Source organism: Marmota marmota, unplaced genomic scaffold, assembly GCF_001458135.2.
Source record: "Marmota marmota marmota unplaced genomic scaffold, marMar, whole genome shotgun sequence".
Taxonomy (NCBI): Eukaryota; Metazoa; Chordata; class Mammalia; order Rodentia; family Sciuridae; genus Marmota; species Marmota marmota.
The window spans coordinates 10,899,699-10,924,019 of record NW_025999990.1 but is presented as its reverse complement, the minus strand read 5'-3'; the positions used below and the strand labels follow the sequence as shown (position 1 = coordinate 10,924,019).

Sequence of the window (24,321 nt, the reverse complement as noted above, 5' to 3'; positions counted from 1 at the left end):
TGCCCCTGTAAGAGGACTGCACACATGTTCCCCTCCAGTTTTTGCTTTTCCCAGAATGTTATATAGGAATACATAGGGAAGGAGACAGCACGCAGTCGGGGAGGGCAGGATCCCTGTGAGCTCAGGCCAGGATCAGCCCCTGCCTTCCCCTGCAACACGCTGTGAGTCAGTCCGGGGTTTAGGGAGACCAGAGTTAAGGAGCCGAGTAGAAAGTGACGGAACCTAAATTGCAATGTAAGAACAAGGGAAAACACAGACACGAGTATTTTGTGCTCCAGCAAATCTATTAGGAAATGACTAAATGACTAAGTCCTGGGGGAATGTGAAATACGGCACAAATTCCAAAGAACAAGTGTCTATGATGACATATGCAGCTTACGCTTTTTGTTTAAACGTGAATTTGTCAAAACAGAAAATCGTCACTGGCTGTGTGAACAAGGTGGGAAGTGGCCTTGTGTTCCAGAAGCCACCACCCACAGCAGCAGCAGCATCGTGGACACTGGTGCAGCAACTTGACATTCATGATTCTGTTCCCATCACAGCTAGATATGTCTGGAAACCCCGATTAGGCAGGGACGAGAAGCACTGGGGCTAGGAACGGACCCTGCTCAGCACCAAGTCTTTGACAACAAAACCACGTGCAAATAGACAAAGAGGTACGTGACACCAAGTTGGTGCCAACATGCTGTGTGTACAGAGAGCGGACTGCCTTTGACGCTGACGACCGATGTAGTCTCTCCACGAGTCTGGTCACAAATCTGTCCCAAAATCACTTTAGCAGACGGCAGGTGACTGGTATAGAAGCATCTTGGGGCAGATTCTGGTGGGAGTAAGGACGGCCACACACTCTGCAAGGAGTCTCCTGTGTGGGTGATTTTCACTCCCAAGCCCGTGTGCTGCTGGCTGGAGGCCCCCGCTACTGAGGGGTGCTAGGTTTTCTTTTCTGCTGGGGTCCCGGGCTCTGGCTTCTTCACCACTGTCTGAACTTTGCTTTTCCCGATGCTTGGCCTCTTGGGTTTCTGGGTGTTGTTTTGAAGGGATTTCAGCCCCAGCATTTTACAATACTTGTTACACTGGTGTAGTGCTTTAAACTGATCGATGAAGGTCATGGAACAGTTGCCTTTAAATCCTTTGTACCTGTAAGTTTGTGGGGAAAGGAAATGGATTTTAAAACAGGACACTTCACCAGTTTAGAAAGAAAATTCTGGACAAGTTCCCAGGTCCCCAAGTCTCCCTCTCCACCTGCAGATTCACAAGATCCATCAGGAAAGCTGGTTGAAAGCTTAGACCTCCAGGGCTCTTGACAGAATTTCTAAGGGTAGCAGAGTATTGCTGCTTATTTTGTAGCTGGAAAGTGACCATGCATGTCTCTCTGCCAGCCACCAGAGAATCTCTGTGTTCCACATGCACTGACTCCAGGAACACTCCCTTAGAGAAGAACATGGCTGAACAGAGTGAATGTGCACACCAGCCATACAGTCGCCCAAGACTGGCACCTTCCTGAAATGGTCTTCCCTCTCACCACAGATGAGCTCCCTTGAATCCAAAGGAATTTGTACTTCAATGTGTGTCACCCATAAATAAACACTTAGAAGAAATCTGTTCATATACCTGCATGGCCCATCTTGCATTCACTTGGCCCCTGCCCATTGATGCATTCTGCACATGGCCACCAGAGTGACCACTACAACACATGAGTCATGCCGTTCCCCTGCTTAAAACTCCACTTCTGTTAAGATGAAGTCAAAGTTCCAACCCTGCCTGCAGTGCCCCTGGCTGGTCACCTCTCCCCACCCCTGACCTCCTTTCAGTCTTGGAAGTAATCACGCGGTATCTTCCAGGTGTCTCTGCCCAGACCATTCCCTCTGCAAGGGATGGCCCTGCTCCCTTCTCTTGTCCTTCCTGTCTTCAGTCCTCCACTTATTCTGCTTCCTCTAACAAGCCTTCCTGACCTCAAAACCAAGTCACATTCCCAGCTGCAGGATATCCAAAGGGAGCACCTCCACCTCACAGCACTCTGACACGCACAATCTGACCTTGCCAGAGGAAGAGTTGCTTAATGTCTCTCCCTCCCTACACTGCAAACCCACGAGGGCAGAACAGAGGCCAGCACCCTCTCCTCACTGGTATGCCCCCAACACCCAATCCAGGGAAACTCCACACCCAGAGGATGGTCTAAAAACAAACTCCGGGGTGGTTGTTCAAAGAGTTTTTTCAATGTTCTCCTGTTGTCTTGTGTCTGGGCTATGTCCTTGAAAATATAGTCAAATATGAGGAAGGGACAGTTACTTTCCTCCCCCAGCTTCTATACAGTACCTAGCCAAGCTCTGTGCTAGAGGGGACAGGTACAACAGAGGACAAGCAAGCTATTGACCCCATGTCACTTGTTGTCTAGGGAAGGAGACAGATGTCACATCATTATGGTGACATGCGATGCAGGTGAAGCACTTACTGCTGGATCAGTAAAACATTAAGCCTCTCTGATCTGCTATCAGTTTTCTCACCTTTAAAATGGAAAAAATAGTAACACCTAGCCCGTAGGGTTGTCGAGAGGATGAAGTAAGAGAATCCATACAAACTACCCAGCTCAACAACTGCCTCAACAGGACCCCAAAGCTCAGGAAACAAGGCAAGGCCAAAAATGAACATGGAATGGCATCAAATTAAAAGGCTTCTACACAGCAGAGGAAACAATTAAGAATGTGAAGAGGGAGCCTACAGAATGGGAGAAAAATCTTTGCTAGGTACTCTTCTGACAGATAATTAATATCAAGAATATATAAAGAACTCAAAAAACTTAACACCAAAAAGGCAAATAAGCAATTAAATGGGAACTCAACAGGCACTTCTCAAAAGAAGACATCCAAATGGTCAACAGATATATGAAAAAAATGTTCAACAATTAGGGAAATGAAAGTGAAACCTACACTGAGATTTCATCTCACTCCATTTAGAATGGCAGCCATCAAGAACACAGACAATAATAAATGCTAGAGAGGATGTAGAGAAGAAGGAACACCTTTACACTGTTGGTGGGATTGTAAATTAGTACAACCACTATGGAAATCAATAAAGAGGCTTCTCCAAAGACTAAGAATGGAACCACCATATGACCCATCTACACCACTCCTTGTATTTATCCTGAAGAATTAAAGTCATCAAACTATAGTGATATATACATACCCGTGTTTCTAGCAGCACAACTCACAGAGCCAAACTATGGAACCAGCTAGGTGGTGGAACAGATAGAGAAACATGCATACCCATGGAGTTCTATTCAACCATATAGAAGAATGCAATTTTGTCACTTGCAGGAATATGGATGGAATTTGAGAGTATTATGTTAAGCTAAATAAGCCGAACTCAGAAAGTCATGTGTTTTCCCTTCTATGTGGAAACTAGAGAGAAAAAATTAAAAAAAAAAAAAAAAGGGGGGGGAATCTTATGAGAGNAAGAGGAGGAGGAGGAGGAGGAGGAGGAGGAGAAGGAGGGGGAGGAGGAGGAACAACCAAGGGAAGGGGAAAAGAGAGGGTGGGGGAAAATACTGAGGAACAATATTGACCCAAATTGTGTTGTTATATTGTGTGCATGCACAAATATGTAACCATAAATCCCACTATTATGTATAATTATAATGCACACACACAAAAAAGAAAAAACCCTACCTAGCTAAGTACTTGACACATAGAGAAGATTCAGTTGCTATTGGCCTTCTTATATTCATCACTATTATAAGCAGTGCAGATGCTGGGATCTTCCTGTGAAGGGATGTTAAAGTTGAGACCAAAGAATGAGGGATTTTCAGAGGAAAGGAGAGAAACAGGGTGTGCCTGGCCATTGACATAATTTGCAGGGCCCAGGGCAAAATGAAAAGATGAATTTCCTGTTCAAAAATAATGAAAAATTCCAGGAGAAAAACAACAGAGCATTAATCCAAACACAGAACCCTTCTGCATGGGGGGCCTCGTGCTAGCACATGGCTGGCAGAACCACAGGGTTAGCTCTGCTGGGGTGAGAGTTCAGACCATTTCTAACTACCAAAACCAGACACAAATTGGTAAGAAGAAGTCTGCAACCCTGGCATGATGTAGATGCGATGGCTGTATGAAGAAGTCGGTGTCCACACAGCTGGAATGAAGGGGGAGTGGACTGTGCTCCTCTCCTACCATCCAAGCTGGGTTTGTGCCCTTTAGGTGTGAAAGCTCTTTCCTTTCTAGAGCTACAGTTCCATCCTGACGGGCTTGCTACAAATCCTGCCTGCCCTCTCCTCCTCCCTGCTAGGGCGTGCTCTGCCCTGGGGAGCCCACAGTCCATTTCTTTCTGAAAAATGACGTGGCCTCTATAAGTCAAGTTCATTTGTTGGGGGAAAAAAAGTCAAACAAAGACAGGAATTGAATCTAGCAGAGTAGGGAAAATTCTCCTGCTAAGCATGTCATTTTTACATCTCTATCTTTCTCTGTAGGAGATCCCAGAAAAGGTCGAAATGCCAGCCCTTCTGCTCTTCCTGAGCACGCCCTGGGGACACACGAGGCCAGCTGAGCCTGCTTGTCAGACACCATGGTAGCCTCTTCCCTTCTGCAGAGGCCTAATTGCTTCTCACCAATTCCCAAACATCTCAGACAAGCTGGGAATGTTATGGACAGCGACAGCCTCCCGGTTCAAGCACATCAAAAATAAGTCCTGGTCATTCATGTCAGGACTGCTTGGGGCTTTTAAACCTTCAAACATTTCATCTCTGCAAACATGAAAAACAACTACCTTATGCTGTGGCCTCCCAGAAAGGTCACGGCTTCCTCCTTTAAGCACTGCCTTGTGACTAGGTGCTAATGCTGGGTAACAAGCAAGCCCTTATCTAATGGTTCCAACTCTGGAATGGAAAGAGCAGAGTTTGCTCAGAGGAGCATGACTTCTGGGTAGCCCAGAGAAGCACAGATCTCTTCCAGGAATCCAGCTCCTTCCTTTTCTTCTGCTTAACCTTTTACCTTAGATCCTCAGAGAATGCTAATAGCAGACAGCAGAGACTCAACTCAGGGTTGACTGCGATGACCCCGTATGGGCACAGTAAGGCCCAAGGGCCAAGGCAGCCCTTCCCTCTCCCAGCCTCCAACTCCCTGTGAGTCCCAGATGGAGTATAATCTCCCTGGAGCCCTCTGGGCTCCATGCCACAAGAAGGAATTCCTCCAATCTTGTCCCTGCATCTTCCTAGATTTTCCATGGAATTAGTGATGCCTCCACAGACCATGACCTTTCCCAGGACATTGTGTTATATGCCCAGGACTCCTGTCCAGGGCAGGCTTTTTCTATTAATATTCAAGACCAAATGAATGGATCCCAGCTTCATTCTCAGATACTTAGTCTTGCCCAGGGTGGGTTTTTATATCCATTTCAGTACATTTCTTTCTTTCTCTATATTAGTTTGTTTTCTGTTGCTGTAACAAAAACCTTTGGATACTTTATAAAGAAAAGAGATGGATTTGGTTGATGATTCTGGTGGCCAGAGGATTCATACATGGCATTGGCATCCTGATAAGGATCTCCTGGCTGCATTATATTATAATATAGGAAAGTTGAAGGAGAAATAGTTGAGTTTTGAAGGGGCCAAGTATGTGGAGTGGCCTTCCTATATAACAACCCACTATCATGAAACTAACTTATTCCACGAGACCAGCATTAATAGGGCCCTACGTCCACAACCTAATCACCTTCCCTAGGCCCTGTCTCTTAAGGATCCCACCTTCTTAACACCACCACACTAGAGACCACTTTTCAAAAAGGTGAACCTTTAGGGGAAACACTCAAACTACATCCAAGCCAGTGTATTCCCCTTGTAATGTTGGACTTTCCATTTGGCCTCTCGGGTAACAGCAAACTTCTGTCTCACAGCTTTTGTGGATTTGTTTGTTTTGGGGCTTGATTTTTGCTTCCCAGCATCTACAGAATTAAGACTCTTTCTCCTTCACTTCATCTCTGCCTCAGCCAAGAGGTTGGGCCTCTGCTTTGACCTATTGTTTTCTCAAAGCAGCAGCCATTACCATGCTTGCTTGGGAGAAAAACAGAGTGGTGTTCTAATGTTTCTAGGCCAGTTAACCCTGGATTTATTCAAAGTTCAAGTTCAGCAAGCTCTCATCTACCCAAGCAATGGGAAACACAGTCCTCCTGCCTGGGGCCCACTTTGCACGCCACACATGCCGTCTGTTGCCCTCGGGACTGGAGGTGACCACAAATCTGGACATTCATGATAGCTCTGTTACATGGCCATCACTGCAGAAATGCACACTGTTTTTCTTGCTGGCTAGATTACGGGGTTGAATGGCATCCCCCAAAGTCACATACTTCCCAGAAGCTCAGAGTGTGCTGTTATCTAAGAAATAATGTTGCAGATGTCATTACTTAGAATGAAGTCATCTTAGAATAGGCAGGGCCCTTAATCCAGTAAGACTGGCATCTGTACAAGAAAAGATAGAGGCACACGAGGAGAAGGCCACATGACGTGTGAGGCAGAGATTGGGGTGATGCGCCTACAAGCCAAGGAACACTGAGGACTGGGCACCCATCAGAGGCTGGGAACAGGAAGGAACAGCTCTTCCTTAGCCTCTCCAGAAGGAACCAGCCCTGCCAACACCTTGCTTTCAGACTTCTACCCTCCAGAACTACAAGACCATAAATTCCTAACAAGTTAAGCCTTTAAATGGTGGTGAATAATTACGGCAACCCTAAGAACCTAATACAATGGATTGAAGAGTGTGGATTTTGAGATTTTTTTTCCCCATATATTTCCATTTTTAGAAACCTTAGCTCTGCTGAATTGGACTAAATTTAACTATCTTTAACCTGTGATTAGCATAATTTCCTAACGTATCTCTATTTGTTTGTTTAACTAGCCATCCTCTCAGAACCCCTGCAGTAGAACAATAAATGTATTCCTGGCTGAGAGTGGTGCAGATTACCCAGAGATCTTGTTAAAATGCTGGTCTGGATCCAGTAGGTCTTGGGTGGGGTTTGAAGTTTTGCATTGCTAACAAGCTCAGAGTGACCCAGGGCCTCACTTTGAGTCACAAGGACAAAAACTACTCAAAGTCTTGAGAGATCTCAAATCATTCCCATTTGACCTTGGAAAGGTCTTTACCTTTAAAGCAGGACACAGGCACAACTTGCAGCCTGCATCAGACAACATAATCAAGTCACACTGATGTTCTACTTGAGGAAGAGGTAAGTAGGTGCCTGTTTCCACAGTCCTGTGCTCACTCAACCAAGTGTTGACACTTGCTTTGTGTTAGACGCTGTGTGAGACCATTTCTTGCTGGAAAACGATTTTTCTCTCTTCTCACCCTGATAAAGGATGGCTCAGACTTGCAGACTCACAAACAGCACCACTGGACCGTGCAGCTGGCTTTCCCCCCCAGTTGGTTTGCTCCAGGCTTCCCTCTGCAAGGGATTGCCTTCACACACAGCCAGAGTGGGAGGGGCGAGAGCCGGCTGCAGAGCTGCTCGATTCTGGCCATGATGAAGAAAGCAATGTTCCTGAATGGATTCATAAAGGGCTCACTTTAAGAAAATAAGGCAAGAAAAATCTATATAGAAGGCCCCCCCATAAGTCAATAACCCTTTTAGAAGCAAGCTGGAAAGCTGTTTATAACAGTTTTAGTTCATATCCTTTCTGAAAAAAATTAATATATAGGAAATGGCTACAAGGGCAAGGAATTCCATTTGAGGGAGCAGGTTAGGTAAAACAAAGCCCAACTTTGGGGTGTGTGTGTGTGTGTGTGTGTGTGTGTAGGATAAAGCCAAGGCTGGATTTGTGCATTGTAGGATAGATTGTCACTTATAATGTAAGGAGAAAGATGAGAGAGGTCTCCCACTATGGAAACATCTAGTAATTCCTGAAATTCCATCAATACCTTTCATTTCTTCATGTATATTGATTCACTCCTTCATTCAACAGGCACCAACCATATGTCAGACACTATAGGAAAACTAGAGGGGATCATTGAGCTACGTGGCTCTTTCCCAGACACTGTCATCTTGCAGGGCAGACAAACACACCAACTAGTATTGTTAGTATTCTGTGATAAACTGCTGTAGGACCCCAGAAGATACAAGTTTTCACACTTCCTCATGGATTCTGAGAAGGTTTCACAGCAGAACCATGGCTTGGAGCTCATCGGGCTCAGCACCATCAGTTCACAGCTTGCCCTCAGCAAGAGCGGCCGTTCTGAGCAGGGTGAGGTTGGAGGACCGTTGTGAATCAGCCATTTTTTTCCCCCTGTGAATTGGTTCTTCCTAAAAATATGTTCTAAGAAGCAAGAATCCCACCAGATGCTTTGAAAAAAAAAATTCTGTGATGTAAATTCTGTGAGAAATGCATTGTAATGTAACCACATCTGTGTTTTCTAGAGAAGTTGTGTTATAAGAGTCTCTTTGGACAGGTGACCTTCAGCAACTAATCTCCACAAACTCCATGGGGACTTTAACAATTTAGATCTGAGGTGACCCCCAAAAGCTCATGTATGAGATAATGCAAGAATTTTTATAGATAAAAGATTCAATAATAAGTGCCTTGACCTAATCAATGGATTAATCCACTGATGTGGATTAACTGGGTAGTAGGCAGGAAGGGTTTGGCTGGGGGAAGCAGGTCCATGGGGGTTTGCCTTTTAGGTTGATATCTTGTCCCTGGTGAGAGGAGTTCTTTGCTTCCTGACTGCTGTGTCTTGAGCTGCCTTCCTCCAACACACTCTTCCACCATGATGTTCTGCCTCACCACTTCCAGCCTAGAGCTTTAGGGTCAGTCGACCGTAGACTGAACTCTTTTTTTTTTTTTTTTTTGGTATCAGTTATTGAACCCAGGGGTACTTAACCACTGAGCCACATCCCCAGCCCTTTTTATTTTTTATTTTGAGACAGAGTCTCACCAAGTTGCTAAGTGGCTGAGGCTGGCTTTGAACTTGCCATCCTCCTGCCTCAGCTTCCTGAGCTTCTGGGTATATAAGGTGTGCAGCACCACACCTGGTTAGACTGAACTTCTGAAACCATGAGCCAAGATAAACTTTGCCTCTTTATGTTGTTCTTGTCAGTGTTTTAATCACAGTGGTGAAAAAAAGCTGACTAAGACAGATACCAGTTCTGGCCCCACCATCCTTCCCTGGCCTGTCCAAGTAGGCTCTTAGTGTTTGGCCCTGGCTTCCTGCCTCATCCAGACAGTGTGTTCTCCCATGGTCACCCAGCGTGTGAATCAGATCAAGGTCAAGCAAGTGCTGCAATGTTCCATCTTCCTTAGTACAAAACCTGGGCTCACAGGCTCCCTGTCCCTAGCTCCTGCCCACTCTCTGCCCTCATCATCCAGCCCCATGGCTCCTCCCTCGGCCTCAGTCTAAGCAACAGCCTGGGCTGCCTCCATGGAAACCAGCGCTGGTCCTTTCTTCCCTCAGCTACCCAGCTGGAAAAAAAGCAGAACGCTGTGAGTTTCCTCCTTTTGCATAAACATGAGAGAAAGGAGGAAAGGGCACCCTGCCCGCTGGCGAGAACATCCTAGAATATCCCAGCACACAGCAGGGCTCCTGTTCTTGTTGCTGCTGAAGCACCCCCAACCCAAGGGGAGCTCTATGATGGGAGCCCTGAGGAAGAAGAGCAGAGAAGGGCCCGGAGGAGGGGGAAGGCAGTCATCCAGCCCCTTCTTGAGGTGGCACGTGTTCTGTCCCTGTGAATATGCAAGAAGCAGAGAGTCCACTCCTTGTCTGAAGCTGAGACTGGAACCAAGGGCAAAGAACCAAGGAGGGGACAATGGAGGGAAGACAACCCTCAAATAAGCAGTCTGAGGGTCATCCATTGTTCCAAGCCCAGGGTGCTGGTCCCAAGGTCACCCTCCTTCCACCTGCGGCAGGGAGCCTCTAGGGCCACAGACAGCGAGGGCCAGGGAGGGCCAGGGAGGAGGGTGCTGGAGTCCCTCAGGCACAGACTGCTGGAGATGGCACCCCTCAGGAGAGCACCTGGCTGACGCCTGGACAGGTTAAGGGTGGGGGACAAGGCCGCATTTCCAGGGTGTGGCTGGCTGGACAGCGCTGATGCCTGGCCTTCCTTACTGACAAGTTCCAAAGTCCTCAGGGAGACTGACCACTCCAGTCATTAGTCCCCTTCTTTCCTCCAGAGCTCCTGCCCTTTTGCTTCCAGCAAGTGTCTGACTCCCTTACACACACACACACACACACACACACACACACCACCTCCTTTTCCAGCCCTTTCCTCTAGTGACAGATGTGTTGAGTCCACCCCCTCCTAGAAGCACCTTCCTCTTTGATCCCTGTCACCTGGCTCCCTGCCCCTGCCCCCTTGCACTTGGCTTTGACTGTTCCAAAGGCACTCTAATGTTCTGTTTCCTTTTTTAACACCTCTGGTCTTTACCCAGTCCTGTCTGCTCAGCCGCCCCTGTGCCCTCCTCTCAGCTCCCTCCTACTGTCACCCAGCCTGTTTGCAAGGGGCAATCTCGAGACCTCAGTCTTCCCTCAGATGTTCTTTCTGTTCAGCTTTGTCTCTGAAACCATATGTCAAATGACAAGAAGCCATCTGTGAGTCTCTTGCAACCTCAACTGGCACCTTCATGAGTGCTTTCCCTAGTCTGCCCAGCACCACCCCCCTCTCACCAGAGCCTTTGTAAGGGTGTGACCTTGAAATTGAGACTCCTTGTCTTCCCCTCTCCAAGTCAGTGTAGGCCCTTCCTCTCCAACATGCCGGTGACTTGGACTGCGTGAAGCAGCTGGGGGGCTTTTATCCCCACCATTTGCAGTCGCTGTAGGCTGCCTGGCCCTGGGTGGAACTCTGGCCTGTGAATGTGAACCTCTGTCGGGACCTTCCCTCCCTTTCATCACTGGGAGGACAGAACGGGGCAGGCAGAGGTCAGTAGAGCCTGCCTTCTCAAAACAACTGTCCCCCTGGTGTGCCTGCCTTGATATGTGGGCCTCTGTCACCTCCCCTGTGCCTTTCACGATTCTGTCCAGGCCTCCTGAATGTGCTTTCCATGTCAGGGACGCCTGACGCTCGCCGCACATCCTTAAGCTTCATCCAGTTTTTCTTCCAAGGCTAGAAAGTCCCAAGCACTGGCTGGTGGCCACACAGAGGGGCGTCCTTGGTGGCTATTCATGTCCATCTTCTTTTGGTCATTGCTTACTGACTGGGAAGAATTCTGCTTAGAGTGGTGCTCTTTGTTTTACTCAACCCAGCAATATGAAACTGGCTGGGTTTTTTCACTTTTTGTTTTTGTTTGTTATTGTTTTGTTTAGAGACTATGGAGGAAAAATATTGGCTCTGCTGCCCTCTGGTGGCTGAGTCCCTATCCCACCTTCTCCCCAGATCTCAAGCACTGGGTTTTTGCAAAGTCCCCTCTGACCTGTGTGTGTTTGCTCTCCTCCTCATTGCTTTACAATGGTTTGGGGTTGGTTAGGGTAGGTTTTCAAGTTACCAGTAACTTCCCTTTATTTCCTTTAAAGAACTGAACAATTTCAAATCAGAAGCACCTTAAAAGGTCCAGTTAGTATCATAGGTGTAGGTGGAAAATGGATTGCTGCGTGTCAAAACAGTCACACTCTGTCACTTGAAACTTTTGTACTCAACACTGCCAAAAGATGAAGGGTGTCAGAGGTGATGTGCCTCTGGACACGAACATTATCTCCTGCTCCCAGGAGAAATACGACAGGTGTCTGTCTTAAGGATCATACTACCAAGTAAAGTTGAATTAAAATGAGTAAGTCATGGCAGTTCCCTGTTTTCTTTTTGAGATGATAAGTAGCTTATTTACTCACCAAATAGCATCACAACCTTGGACTTCATTAAACAAGAGAACAAGGCAGGTTGCATTTATTGGGGGGTCCTGCTAGAGACGTGGTGCAGATACATAGGGAATATTTTCTTTGACACAGAGCTCTGCTACTCATGATGGGTCCACGCAGCAGAGACCATACACCAACCTTCCATAGAACTCCATAGAACTAGCAGCTCCCCCTTTCTAATCTAAGCTCACCAGAACATGCTTGCCCGGTCCTATTCACGCATCTCCTCTCCTGCACTCTCTGGAAGCCCTCTGCAGTCTGCCATTCTCTTCTCTGTCTTTCCCCTGTGCACTGGCATCCCACTGGGTCATTTCCCATCCTGTCTTCAAAGTGCCTTTGGACTTAAACCCTTTCCAAATCTGTAGACATTGTTTTTGGACCATTTCGTGGATTTGGCTTTCTTTGGAGAATTGCTTCAAATCTTGCCTCCCAGCATTGGGAATCTACCCTTTAACCTCAGATGCTCCTTGCTTACCTCTTCCCTATCAGGGGCACCTGCCCTACCCCTCTTCACCAGGGAAGTGCTGGCAGTGGGCGTGGCCACCGGATTTCATTGCAAGCACAGGGGCTCTGAGGAACTTGTCAAGGGGCCTCTCAACCAATCCTAGAGGAGTACCCTGCTTTTATCAGTTTTAAAAAAACAGGCTTCTAAGATAGTTTTGTGGGGAGAAATAAATCTGTGGCATTAAAAAAAAAATCGTAACTTTTTTCTTGAAACATTTAAAAAGTTTTTTTAAAAACAGACAAGATGATCTAATATTCCTTTTCAAAGCTCTCAAACATTCAGCAGTCCCTTCTCCCCCATCTCTGCCAGTCCCTCAGACCTCTCCGTGGGTGGGCAGACAGTAAGTAACACTTTACAGGCAGTATTTCTCCCTGGGCTCCAGTCATCCTGCTTCTAATGGGTCTTGGGCAGCTGTCCCAGGCCAGATAAGTCACATTAAAGCTGAGAACAAAACCAAAGGCTTGGGTTTCTTTTTAAATGAGGAGCAGGGAAAATGTGCCACTTGAAGCTCTCAAATGGTCTGGGTTCCTGGAAACTGCTGATGTGCTTTGGAAAGATGTCTTAAATCATCACGCTCTTAGGTTCATCCTAGTCTGGGGAACTCTGGGACAGTTTTCTGCTTTGTTTTGATAGGAGGTTGTTCTAAATAGTGGTATTCATTTGCCTGCACTGGTGTCAGGCTGAGGAATTAGAGGGGAAAGCTTCAGGGTCTAGATGTAGATTAGCTGGAGAACCCTGAGGGCAAGCCCGAGTGTCCCCATTCTGCAGACGAGTGCCTTCCAGAAGAGAGTGTCACATTCCACACAGCTGGAATGATGGGAAGCCAGGGCTCAAACCAGGTCTGGCCAATGAGGGTATTTTCCATGTGCTGCAGAGAACATAGAGATTTAAAGAAAAGCTCCTTTTGGGAAATTCCCCCTTGGGACCAGTGACTTTCATAAATAGGGTACCACTGAATTTATCTTCAAAATGTGAACACTTTCAGAACAATGCTAACGTGGATGGAAAGCAAGGACATCAGACACAATGATTCTGTCCTGGGGACACTGGGATTCCTCTTCATCCAGCAGGCTAGACAAACACCTTCCATGCCAAGAGCAAGGTTACCCAGGAGAAATGGAGGTAGGAGGCCAAGCCCAGAGTCGAACTACTTCACACCATAACCCTCCAGACTTGTTCCATTTACAAGCCCAAGGCCATGACCAAACTCTCTGAAGGGTCTGGCAGCCAGGACTCTGGTCTGCTCTGCCAGGGTTGGGGGAGTGCAGGACATAAATCTAACATAAAACCTCACTGAGCAGGTTTTCAGAAGGAACCTCACCAGGGGAAAATAACTGCATCTTGGTTCTGAAGCCAAATCAGAAGCTCTGTGCACTCATGAATCAGACCTACTGATCTAGAGGTTAAAAGAAAGAAGGGTCCCTTTCCACTTCTTTGAATCCCTCTGCTTTTCTCCATCCTTCAAGAAAGCTGAAAATTAACATAGTTGTTAGCACATTGCTGATGTTGATGGTCTGAAATATGCAGAAAGCTCTTGTCATCCCCAACCATGGGAGTACCCATAGTCAATGTGTATTCATCACACCATCTTATTGCTTTGTATTTCTGATGCTTACTGGCTCTAGAAAGACAGCCCCTGTTAGGGCTAGCCACTCCCCGAAGATAGTAGGTGACTCTTTTCCAGATCATTTTCATATACAAACCAACTGATCCAGAGCCCAAGCCCACCACCTCCTCCATCAGCTTTAACACTCAGAGCACCATGTACCTGCCTTTATCACCGCAGGACAGGTACCAGATAATGAGGGACAACACCTATGCCCCCTAGCCCATTGAAAACCTTCAAAGTAGCTAGGCCTGCTTACCCAACTTTGTCCAATCTTAAAAAAAAAAAAGAAAATTAAGGTTCTTACCCATGTTTCCTCTTACTTCCTCTGCGTCCTTACTGCCCCTGTGTATTATGCACCCTTCTCCTGGAAACTGTGAGCAACAAACTAGTTTTCAACCATGGTTGCATCCTAATCCATTGGCTTCACCATACCTAATCAATAATAAACCTGCATGTTTAAAACAGAGGTCATCCCCTCCAAAAGCCATCTGCCTCCTCTTCTTCTTGCAGAGGGTCTTAAAGAGCAGTCAAAGGCACTGGCCACTCCAACAGAGTTTCATTCTCACCAAGAACCACAAACAGCCAGCTTGGTCCTCAGTAAGGGTCAAGTGAAGCAGAGGGAAGGGACAGTTGTTTAGATGATTTGCTGGTAGAAAGTTCTTATAGTATCATCCGTGCCAGCAACTGAGCAAAGCAACACTACACTAAATTAAATGGACAAATGAACTAAACAGACACTTCTCCAAAGAAGAAATACAAATGGCCAACAAATACATGAAAAGATGTTCAACATCTAGCCATTAGGGACATAAAAATCAAAACTACACTGAAACTTCACCTCACTCCAGTTAGAATGGCAGCCATCAAAAATACAAACAATTACAAATGCTGGAGGAGATGTGTTAAAAAGGAACATGTTTACACTGTTGGTGGGATTGCAAATTAGTATGACCACTATGGAAATCAATATGGAAGTTCCTCGAAAAACTAGGAATGAAACCACTAAATGACGTAGCTATAGCAGTCCTTGCTATTTGTCCTAAACAATTAAAGTCATTATACCACAGCATTACATGTTTATCCATGTTTACAGCAACACAATTCACAATAGTCACATTATGGAACCAGTCTAGGTATCTGTCAATAGATAAATAGATAATGTGGCATATGGATAAAGAAAACACACTATATATACTCAATGGAGTTCTACTCAGCCAGAAAGAGGAATGAAATTATGTCATTTGCAGGAAAATGGATGGAACTTGAAAGCATTATGTTAAGTGAAAAAAGGCCAAACTCAAAAGGCCAAAGGTCATGTTTTCTCTCATGTGGAAGCTAGAGAAAAAAAAGGGGAAAAAAGTGAAGAAATATCATGAAAAATAGAAGAGAAACCAGTAGAGTAGAGAAAAAGGTCAGGTTTGGGGGCAGGGGGAGGAAGGAAAGGAGAGATACTAGAGAATGAAACTGACCAAATTATAATGTTATATTGTGTGCATGTACAAATATATAATGATGAATTTCACTATTATGAATGATTATAATGCACCAATAAAAAAGAAAATACATGAATAAATAAATTATGGAAACAAAACCACAATCAACAACAGCTCTTTGGCAGCCATTAGCTCCTGCAATAATCATCCTAGTGTCTGTGAGTGTCTACAGTAGTTTTGGAGAAATAACTTGATTAAAAATATACAAATTGAATTTACTATGCTCAACTGCAAAAATATATATATATATATACACATATATACATATCATATATGTATATATGCCTTTAAGGAGCTTTTAAAAGTGAAGATATTAGATGTATAAAAATGGAATATTCATAGTTAAAAGACATCCCCCCAAAAAATGCTGGCACGTATCCCTCCATGACATCCCTGTGAGTGATTAATCTAGAAATGTGTTTGCAAAAGTTCTTGTTTGTTTCAAAGTTAGGAAACAAATGTGTTTCCCTGCGAGAACAAAGTCCATAAATATTTTATGTAAGTGAGAGAAGTGAATTGAATTCATCCCAAGAACATTTGTCACCCACAGTGAGGACCAGAAATCCACTCTGCCCACATCAGCCTCACAGTGTTTGCCCGGAAGGTATTTGGAGGCCTAGTGTTAATGACATGCTCTCCATTTTATATCTTACTCACCCTTTAGCCAGTGTTGCTATGCCAACGTCAGTTAACTTCATTCCTACACCTATGGGAAGAGAGAGCGAGGACAGTTTGAGTTACTCAGGGATACTCAGAAAGGATCAGGGATCCACTCAGGGAAGGAGTAGAGAGCTCCAATGTCACCTCCCTTCCTGCAGAAATGCACACATTCCTCCTGGTTTCCACCTCCAGAGGCCCAGAGACTGACAGCCTTTCGACATGCACCCCACCTCAGGGGGTGAAATGGGAAAGGCAGACCCCTGATGCGTCAGTGCCTGTGACTCAAGTTTTGCCTTGCTCGTCTCGCCCCTGGGATGGAGGAGGCTCAGCTGCTCTCTGATGCATCTGAAGTCTGTCTCTTTCCGTGAGCCTCCTCCCCAGAATTACTCTGACTTGGGCTTCCTTCTGTTTCCTAATTCCTCATTGAAAGTGGAAACCCTTACACAACAGAAGGACAAACAGTCATGGGCTGTGGTGGTCAAAGTCAACAGTGAGAAAATTCAAGGTGACATCTGCTTAGCTCAAAGCCAAACCATGTTCCCATTTCCAAGAACATGGTTTCCCATCCACAGCTGAAGATTGTCTGGATTGGCTTTAGGCCCAGAGTTCTAGTCTTTTAAATAGTGGCCTGGGCATGCTGACATTTGGGATCCATGGTCTGCCCCTTTGGCACTTGCCCTAACCTCTATTCATTGAACTGTGGTTGGTTGGCAGGGAGGGTACCAAACCCCAAACTATAAAACAGCTACCTGAGCTACCAGCTCAGCAGAGAGCCATAGGTGTTTATGGTAGAATCCCAAACACACAACAGGGGCAGCTGGAAGAGTACCCAATAATGCAAGGAGGATGGACAATCTATTGCCTTCCACCGTGAGGAGGGCAAGAGCCCGACTTTCTGCAGCAGAAGAATCACCTGTTATGGTTTAGGTATGAGGTGTCTTTTGTGCTCGTTTGTGAGACAATGCAAGAATTTTCAGAAGTGAAATAATTAGATTATGAGACCTAATCAGTGGATTAATCCACTGGTATAGATGAAGTGGGTATGGCTGGAGGAAGTAGGTCATAGAGGGCATGTCTCTGGGGTTTATATTTTGAGCCGAGCTTCTCTCTGCCTCCTGGTTATTCTGTCCTGTGCTGCTTTTCTCTGCCAGGCCCTTCTGCTAGGATATTCTGCCTCCCTTCAGGGCGCAGAGCCGTGGAGTCAGCGGACCCTGGACTGAACCTTTGAAACTATGGGCCAAAAGAGACTTTTCCCCTCACGTTGTTCTGTCAGGCCTTTTGGTCACCGACTCTCAATATCTGACTGAAGCACCCCCCTTGCTCACTCTGCCCCACCTCATCCTGCATCTGTTACCTCTCCCTGATCTAGCAGGAAGAAAAGACACCTCTCTGATGCTCAGAGTGTGGAAGCACCGGGGCCTTTCTAGCATATTTCCCCCCTAACCAAGTACCCATTCTTTTCCTGTCTTTCCAGGGTGGCTCCTGCCCCAACCCAGTGGACCCCACCTATGTGATATAGTTTTATCACAGGGCATAGCATCCAAAATGCCACCCTACCAGCATCTGATCTGCTGGATGACAGGCGGGGGTCTTCTCCTCTCCTCTCTCACCTCTGACTCTGGTTCTATATGGGCCAGGCTCTAAGGACCAGTCTTCCCACCACCAGCTGATGACCTGGCCACAAGAAGGCCAGCAGCCTAGAAACCAGTCTGGCATGTGCAAGAAGGAACAAGTGTCTCCCACAAAGCCAACCCTGAGGATCGTATCTGATGACAATCTAGTTCTAGGGTTCTCCATCCCAGAGGCCCAGGAAAGGAAAGTTTGAAGGGTAAACGCTCTGATTCGGCAGTGTCTGCTTGAAGCACGTCAAACCATGGGACATGCTGCTTTTCAGACTGGTTAGTCAGACAGAAGCAATGAGCCGGGCTTTTCTGGAGTGCACCTGTGAGCTAAATTAGACATGGCACTTTGGGGGTGCCAGCGAGCATTTTAAAAGCCTCTTTCACAGTTGGTAACTAATTCATCTCATTTTCTGAAAGCTGCTAACCACTTAAACATATGTAAAAATACTCAACATGCTTTTATTATGGGGACTGGTTTTTTTTTTTTTTTTAAGATATCAAATTGCAAAAGCTCTCTTTGGCCATCTTGTTTCATGGAAAGTATACTTAAAAATCACAGCTCTAAGTTGCACAAAAGTCTAATTTTTAAAGTCATTTGGCAAAAGGTCCTTGAACTTGGAGAATTGTTCTCCCTTGCTTCTCATAATTACCAACTGTCATTTTCAGTTTAGAAAAATAGAACATAATCTTTGAAAAGAAACTTCTCTCTCTGGGTTTAATAATTTGTCAGCAATTCAACCAAGGTTATTAACAATCACTAGAGAACAATGAATTAAATTCCAGTGTGCAGCTATTAAACTGAGCTGTGGATAATAGTGACCCACAGGTTGTTTCTGGTGGAAGGAAGGAAGTTGGCAGCACCAGGAGTCTATTATCCAGAATTTGAGTTCTTGGGTCTTTCTGGATCCTTAGAAGGCCTAATGATCTTACCAGTGAGCCAGGTCTTGGTTTCAAATCACAGACCCACTTTAACCCCACAAACCTGCAGGCCCCAGCACAATCCTATAAACAACTCAATGCACCAAGGGATGGAATAACTTTTAAGAGTTCAAGAAGAGGATGATTGATTTTGGGGTTTGCTTTAACTCTAGTTCCAATATCCCAGTAAAATTATAAGAAGGGGGAGATATTACTTAGAGAATGGATGTGTTATTTCATGCCACATTGTTAGTGACAATAAAAACATTTTTTTCACAGCAGCAAAGTAAGTAGACACCATTACGAAATTCTATGCCAGCACATTTAATTGCACACATCATTTACAGAGAGATGTAATATTTCACTATAGTTGTTTGCTAGTGCCTAAAAGCAAAACTAGCTGTGCATGAAGCTCCAGGGCATTGTTTTTCAGTAGACAAACTCTATTTAATGCAAAACAAACTCTGAAGGAGGAAAGATGGTGGGGGGTTGGGGAGGCAACAACTATACCAACAGAGTCTAACTAGCATGAATAACCGTTAAGACAATGTTTCTGGTGTGTGAGCGTGTGGCAGCCAACGCTCTTCAAAGACTGAATGGTTATGGCTTACCATAAATTTGCATATCTGCCCATCTGCAGGACAGTAATGTTGCAGTCCTAGTTGGTCTGCAAGGAGTCTCCAAGTGGGCTTAGGGGGACAAAGGGACCTTCTAACATCAGAGGACACTTGGAAAGATTGGGAAGTAAATCTCTTGCAAATTTGTTCATTTGTGGTGTAGTGGGAAAGCTTGCAATTCAGAGTCAGAGAATATGGGTTGGAATCTTGGACCGACTTACTAGCGGAGTGGCAGCAATTAAATCACTGCTTCCCAGCCTCAGTTTTCTCATCTATAAAATTGGGATCATGGTATCTTCTTTGTAAGATTATTATAAAGATTAAGTGTATGTAGAAATCAGTGAAATCCAAGTCAAGTCTATAGTCTAGTTAATTATGCTGTGCCAAAGGCAGTCTCCTGATTCTACAGACAATGTGCTATAGTCATGTTAGATGTTGTCATTAGACAAAGCCGGATGAAAGGTACATGGGGATCTATATATATTGCAAATTTTTGTGAATCTATAATTATTTCAAAAATAGGGAATATTTTGCTATGTGGCCATGCTGCAATAAACATTTCAGTATCTCACTCAATCCTCACAACAACCTCACCTGGAAATACTGAAACAGAGAAGTGAGTCATTGACCAAAGGCTGACAGCTAGGAAGTGGCAGGAAGGACATGCGTAGACAATCCTGTTCTCACTCTAGCCACTTCTGAACACCATGGTTCCATGGGCAGTGCCACCACCAGCATTTCTTTGCCCAAGAACTATCTCTGCCCACTCTTTGCCCAGCTTGGCTTGCCCAAATGTCAGGCGGGTGTGCAAACAGTTAAGGTCCCCACCAAGGGCAGCCTTCAGCTGGTGCAGTGGGAGCTGGAGGATAAACACTGGGTGGTTCTGGGAAGTGCACTCTGCACAGGCTCCTGGCAGAGCGACTCCTGTTACCCATGGCAGTAACTGGCTGTGTATCCATGTGCCCTGTCAGCTGCCCATCCCTCTTTAGTCTCACTTCCTCGCTCCTCTGTGTTGTTTCCAGGGACATCCCCCCACCAATGGCTATTTGTACTCAAATACAATGGCCTTCAGGTCCTTCCTCTGCATCTGTAGCTTCCTCATCTTCAAATTCAACAGAAAATATTCCTCCAAAACTGAACCTCTATTGAATATGTACAAAGGGGGTTTGTTTGTTTGTTTGTTTGGTCATTATTCCCTAAACAATACAGAATTACTGTTTACATAGCATTTACATTGTATCAGGTACTACACTCTAAAGATGGTTTCAAACATGCAGGAGAATATGTGTAGCTTATGTGCAAACACTATGCCATTTTAAGTCAGGGGCTTAAGCATCCCCAGACTTGGGTATCCATTAGGGGTCCCAGAACCAATCCCCTGTATTACTATGGGATGACAGTACTTGCCTTGCTCTGTTCCTGGTGAACCCTAATTATGACAACCCCTTTTCTTAAAGAAATGGTATTCCTAAAAATGTGTGTATACATTGAAAGCCTGCCTTAAATTCACCAGGGGGGGACATAAGATCTGAAGCATTGTAAGGTCCTTTCACATATTAAGAATGGAATGTCACATCTCAATTTATCTTTTCCTGCATCTGGATTTTCATATGTACTTCTGAGTTTGCACCTATTGAGGATATAACAATGAAGCCAATCTCTTTTGAGGTGGGAAAGCATTATTGGCATGAATATTAAAGAGAACTTTATTATCGCATTCAGCAGGCCATTTCGGGGCTCCGGGGTCAAACTGTGTTTCTGATGAGATATTAGGAACACCTTCTTTGGGTAAAGGTGCCTCAGGGTGTGCAGCACACCCTCTTTCCCCTTCCCTTCCCTCCTTTCCTCACTCCTCCCCCTTAGGAGCATCCCAGACCCGCAGGGTCCCTGCAGCCAGGCAAGCTATGGTCCTCACCCTGCATGTCCGTGACCAGGAGGCAGCCGCTGGTTTTCTGGTACACCCAGTGCTGGAAGGTACAACACTTCTGACCAGCCTCCGTTTCTCTTCTCAAGAAGTTTATTTCCTTCCCATCTCTGATGGAATACTTCACAAATTCTCCAATCAGCTCCTCTTCCACTGTTGCATAAGGGATGTTGTTCTCAGGCCGATGGATGAGAAAAATAGGAATGATCCTGCAAGGCAGCAGAACATGGACACACATCGAATTTCAGATGGAAAGAAAAACTGCTGGGCCATTCTATGCCCACGTGGAGCAGTGGGAGCTGCACAATCAACCCCTGGGTTCTGGGTTCCATTAGATTTGGTTGTTTGGGTACTGGGGATGGAAAATGGACCTTGCACATACTAGGCAAAAGTTCTACCACTGAGCTACACTCCAGCCCTATCCATTAGATTTAGACTAAAAAAAAAAAATCCCCAATTATTACTTAATGATAAAGAAAATGCATTTGTGTTTTTATTTATTTCTAGAATTAGAAATTCCTCCTTAGGTTTTATTTCAATTGCTCATGTAGAAATGAATGTCTTCATATATTAATACCTTAATGTTGTGTTAGTCAAGGATTATAATCCATCTATCCATCCACCACCTCCCCACCCATCCTACCTCCCCTCCACCCACCCATCTGTGCATCCTCCTTTCCTTCCATTCAGTCCACAAATGTTCATTCAGGAGCTTCCGTGTCAGACACTCTTCCAGACACTTCCACAAGCAGCAGTAAAGGAAACAGAGGCTCTGCTCTTGTGGATCTCACATTGAATGAGAGAGACAGACAAGAAACAAGTAAAAGCTCACAGCTGAGTGTTGGGTGGAAACAGGAAGGGGCGGAGAGGAGACACACGGGTGGGAAAGGGTGACATTTTATTTAAGGGGCATCAGAGGAGTCCTTGTTGATGAATAAAGAGCATTTGAGGAGAGACCTGTGGGAAGTGAGTGGAGAACCATAAGGAATTCTAAGGCAAGATCATTCCAGGGAAAGGAAAGAATTAGTTCTAATTTTAAGATGAAAGTTCTGTGTGTCTTGTTAAAGAAATTTCAGGTGTTCCAGCTGAGGACAGAAGGCCAGATGGAAGCGGGCACATTTGGGGCAGTAGCCCTGCCCCCTCTCACTGCAATCAGCCTGGCTGCCCAGGCTTCCTCAGCTGTGCTTGTCAATTTTGCAGGATTCAGGGGACGCTCTGAGGAACCCCTCTGCCAGTAACCCTGTACCAAGCACAAAGGTTCAAGGTTTGTCTGGGTTCTTATTAATCATGCAGCCCTGGCAGGGTGGGGGGACAGGGACAGAAACAAAGGTTGGGCATTATTCGGGTTCTTTATTAGCCTGGTCTCTGCCCAGTGGGACCCATTTGCATAGACAATGTGATGCCATTGATATTCATGAATTCAAAAACAAGCTGCTCCAGTGTGGAGTGTTTTTTTTTTTTTTCTTCAAGATCCCATGTGCTTCTAAAAGAGAACTTCTCCAGGACCAAGCTCCATTGTCTGGAATTAAACACAGGGGTCACCCAAAGGGTCCAGAGCCTCTCTTTAGACTGCAACTGTGGTTAAGCATGGGGGCTTCGAAAGAAAGCAAGAATGTCCATGGCTAGCTCTGTGTGTGAGTGAGTGGTGTGTGTGTGTGCGCGCGCGCACGCGCGTGTTCTTCCTCTAAAATCCTCTGATTTAGGTTCCTTGAGCGTGGAATCTTTCCCAGATGTCCTTCTGAGGACCCTTACTCCTCTTTATATTGTCATCATCCATGTGGTCACAAATCCTCCCATTGCAAGAAAGGGAAAGCAGTTTTTCACAGAAAAATGTCCTCACTGATATTCTCTCCGTCTTGGGCCTTGGCTAGTTTACTGCAGTGCTGATTGCTGATGAAGCCCATTAAGCTCCTACCTCCCCTGCCCCCCATCCCCCAGGGTGGGCCCTTTCCAAGTCCCTATACCAATCTGATCTTAATAATTTTGTGTTCTTTTCTCCCAGAGGGCCCCGAATATGGGAAGAGACAAGCTGCACAAAACCTGGGTCTACCCCTGCAGGGGAGGATTAGTGGCTTCAATCTTCCCTTCCTGAAAGAGGACCCCTGACACAGAGACTGGGAAGAGGGGGGACCAAACAAGAAGGATGACAGGGCGAGATTTGTGACACAGAACTGAACTCATCCCAGATTGCTGTATATTTAACAGAGAAGCTGAAGGATAAGGACAGTAGGCCCTAGGGACTTTCCCTAACTGTCGCCCTACCTGCCCTCCTGCCTTACCCAAATGAGTCACCAAAACTCCTCCCATGACCTGGCCCTGCTAAAACCCTACAAAACCCAGGCCCTTGCTGCAGCCCACCCCCGTTCTCCCCTCGAAAACGTGCCCCTCTGATGCTTACTAAAGAATGGCTGGTCCTTTTTCTTTTTGTATTCTCTTTCATGTACTTTCAAAAGCAATTGTGTTTTTTCTTTGCATTACATTATTATTTTTTCATTTGCTGACAAATACTTATGTAGTAAATAAGTATGTTAAATTTTTTTTTGGTAACGAGCGAGCGGAAAGGATTAGAGACACTACTGGTTTTGCTCAACAACAGACCACCTAAGGGAAAGTATTGTTACCAGTCTGTGAGCCAACAGGGGCACTTGGACAAGCTCCCTCCTCCTTTCCCCTCCCAGGCCTGCTGTATAAATGGCTGCAGCTTCCTCCTTCCACTTAGCATGCAAATATGATCACACCCAGACACACAGGCCAGTAAACACAAGCTCCAGACTCCTCCAAATTGGCTGAGGCCAAAAAATATTGCTTCAATGACTGGATAAAAGCAATCGGTGTAATTTATCTCTGTAGGATTCCAGGAAGTGGCTACTGTGTTACCAGTAGCCTGATCACTGGTCCACTCTTACTTGTCACATCACCATATCTTATTTTCATCATAGGATTAATTACATTTGGACAGTGTCCTGTGTTTGCTCATTGTTTAGACACTGTTATACCCATGAGAATAGATACCTTTTCTTTTCTATTTAATGTGGTAGATATATTTATTGAATGAATTAATCTAGCCAGTCATTTATTTACCCATGCATATTTGGGGAGGTGAGGTAGGGTACCAGGGATTGAACTCAGGGACACTCAACCTCAACCACTGAGC

At 45.5% G+C, this 24,321-nt stretch overlaps 1 protein-coding gene across 3 annotated transcripts in view; it reads right to left on the bottom strand.

Moving 5' to 3' along the window:
- Positions 1-265: 265 nt before the first annotated feature.
- The window catches only part of Alpk2 (alpha kinase 2), a 114,052-nt gene continuing 89,996 nt past the window's right edge, over positions 266-24,321 (bottom strand). Inside the window, exons 12-15 of one of the 3 annotated variants that reach the window (XM_048806155.1) lie at positions 21,159-21,376; positions 16,084-16,132; positions 3,666-3,758; positions 266-1,137 (exon numbers count right to left, since the gene is read on the bottom strand). In XM_048806155.1, the coding sequence (XP_048662112.1) occupies positions 930-1,137; positions 3,666-3,758; positions 16,084-16,132; positions 21,159-21,376 (568 nt within the window). In that variant the 3' untranslated portion in view covers positions 266-929. Of the gene's footprint in view, positions 1,138-3,665; positions 3,759-16,083; positions 16,133-20,484; positions 21,071-21,158; positions 21,377-24,321 lie in introns of those variants that run through there. The other 2 variants (XM_015482185.2, XM_048806156.1) reach the window with 2 other exon arrangements.